The sequence below is a fragment of the Penaeus monodon genome, chromosome 31, assembly GCF_015228065.2.
Source record: "Penaeus monodon isolate SGIC_2016 chromosome 31, NSTDA_Pmon_1, whole genome shotgun sequence".
NCBI lineage: Eukaryota > Metazoa > Arthropoda > Malacostraca > Decapoda > Penaeidae > Penaeus > Penaeus monodon.
The window spans coordinates 19,197,859-19,198,079 of record NC_051416.1 but is presented as its reverse complement, the minus strand read 5'-3'; the positions used below and the strand labels follow the sequence as shown (position 1 = coordinate 19,198,079).

The 221-nt window shown below is 66.1% G+C and overlaps 1 protein-coding gene across 7 annotated transcripts in view; it reads left to right on the top strand.

Annotated features, from left to right (window-relative positions):
- The window catches only part of LOC119593064 (irregular chiasm C-roughest protein-like), a 46,047-nt gene that overhangs the window by 35,836 nt on the left and 9,990 nt on the right, over positions 1-221 (top strand). For all 7 annotated transcript variants that reach the window (XM_037941976.1, XM_037941973.1, XM_037941969.1 and 4 more), the window contains exon 7: positions 41-168. In XM_037941976.1, coding sequence (XP_037797904.1) covers positions 41-168 — 128 coding nt within the window. The remainder of the gene's footprint in view (positions 1-40; positions 169-221) is intronic.

Genomic DNA, 221 nt, shown 5'->3' with positions numbered 1-221 from the left:
GTCGGCCACACGCATGAGCTCTCGCCCTTCCCTCCTGCAGACGCCCCGCGGTTCAAGACGGAGCCGATCGACGTAGACGCTGACGAAGGGGAGCAGGTGAGCCTCGCGTGCGACGTGGACGGCAACCCTCCGCCGGAGATTGTGTGGCTTCACGAGGCTCAGAACAAGGTGAGGGGGGGTGAGGGGGGAGGAGGGGGAGGAAAGAGGCTGAGGAATGGGGA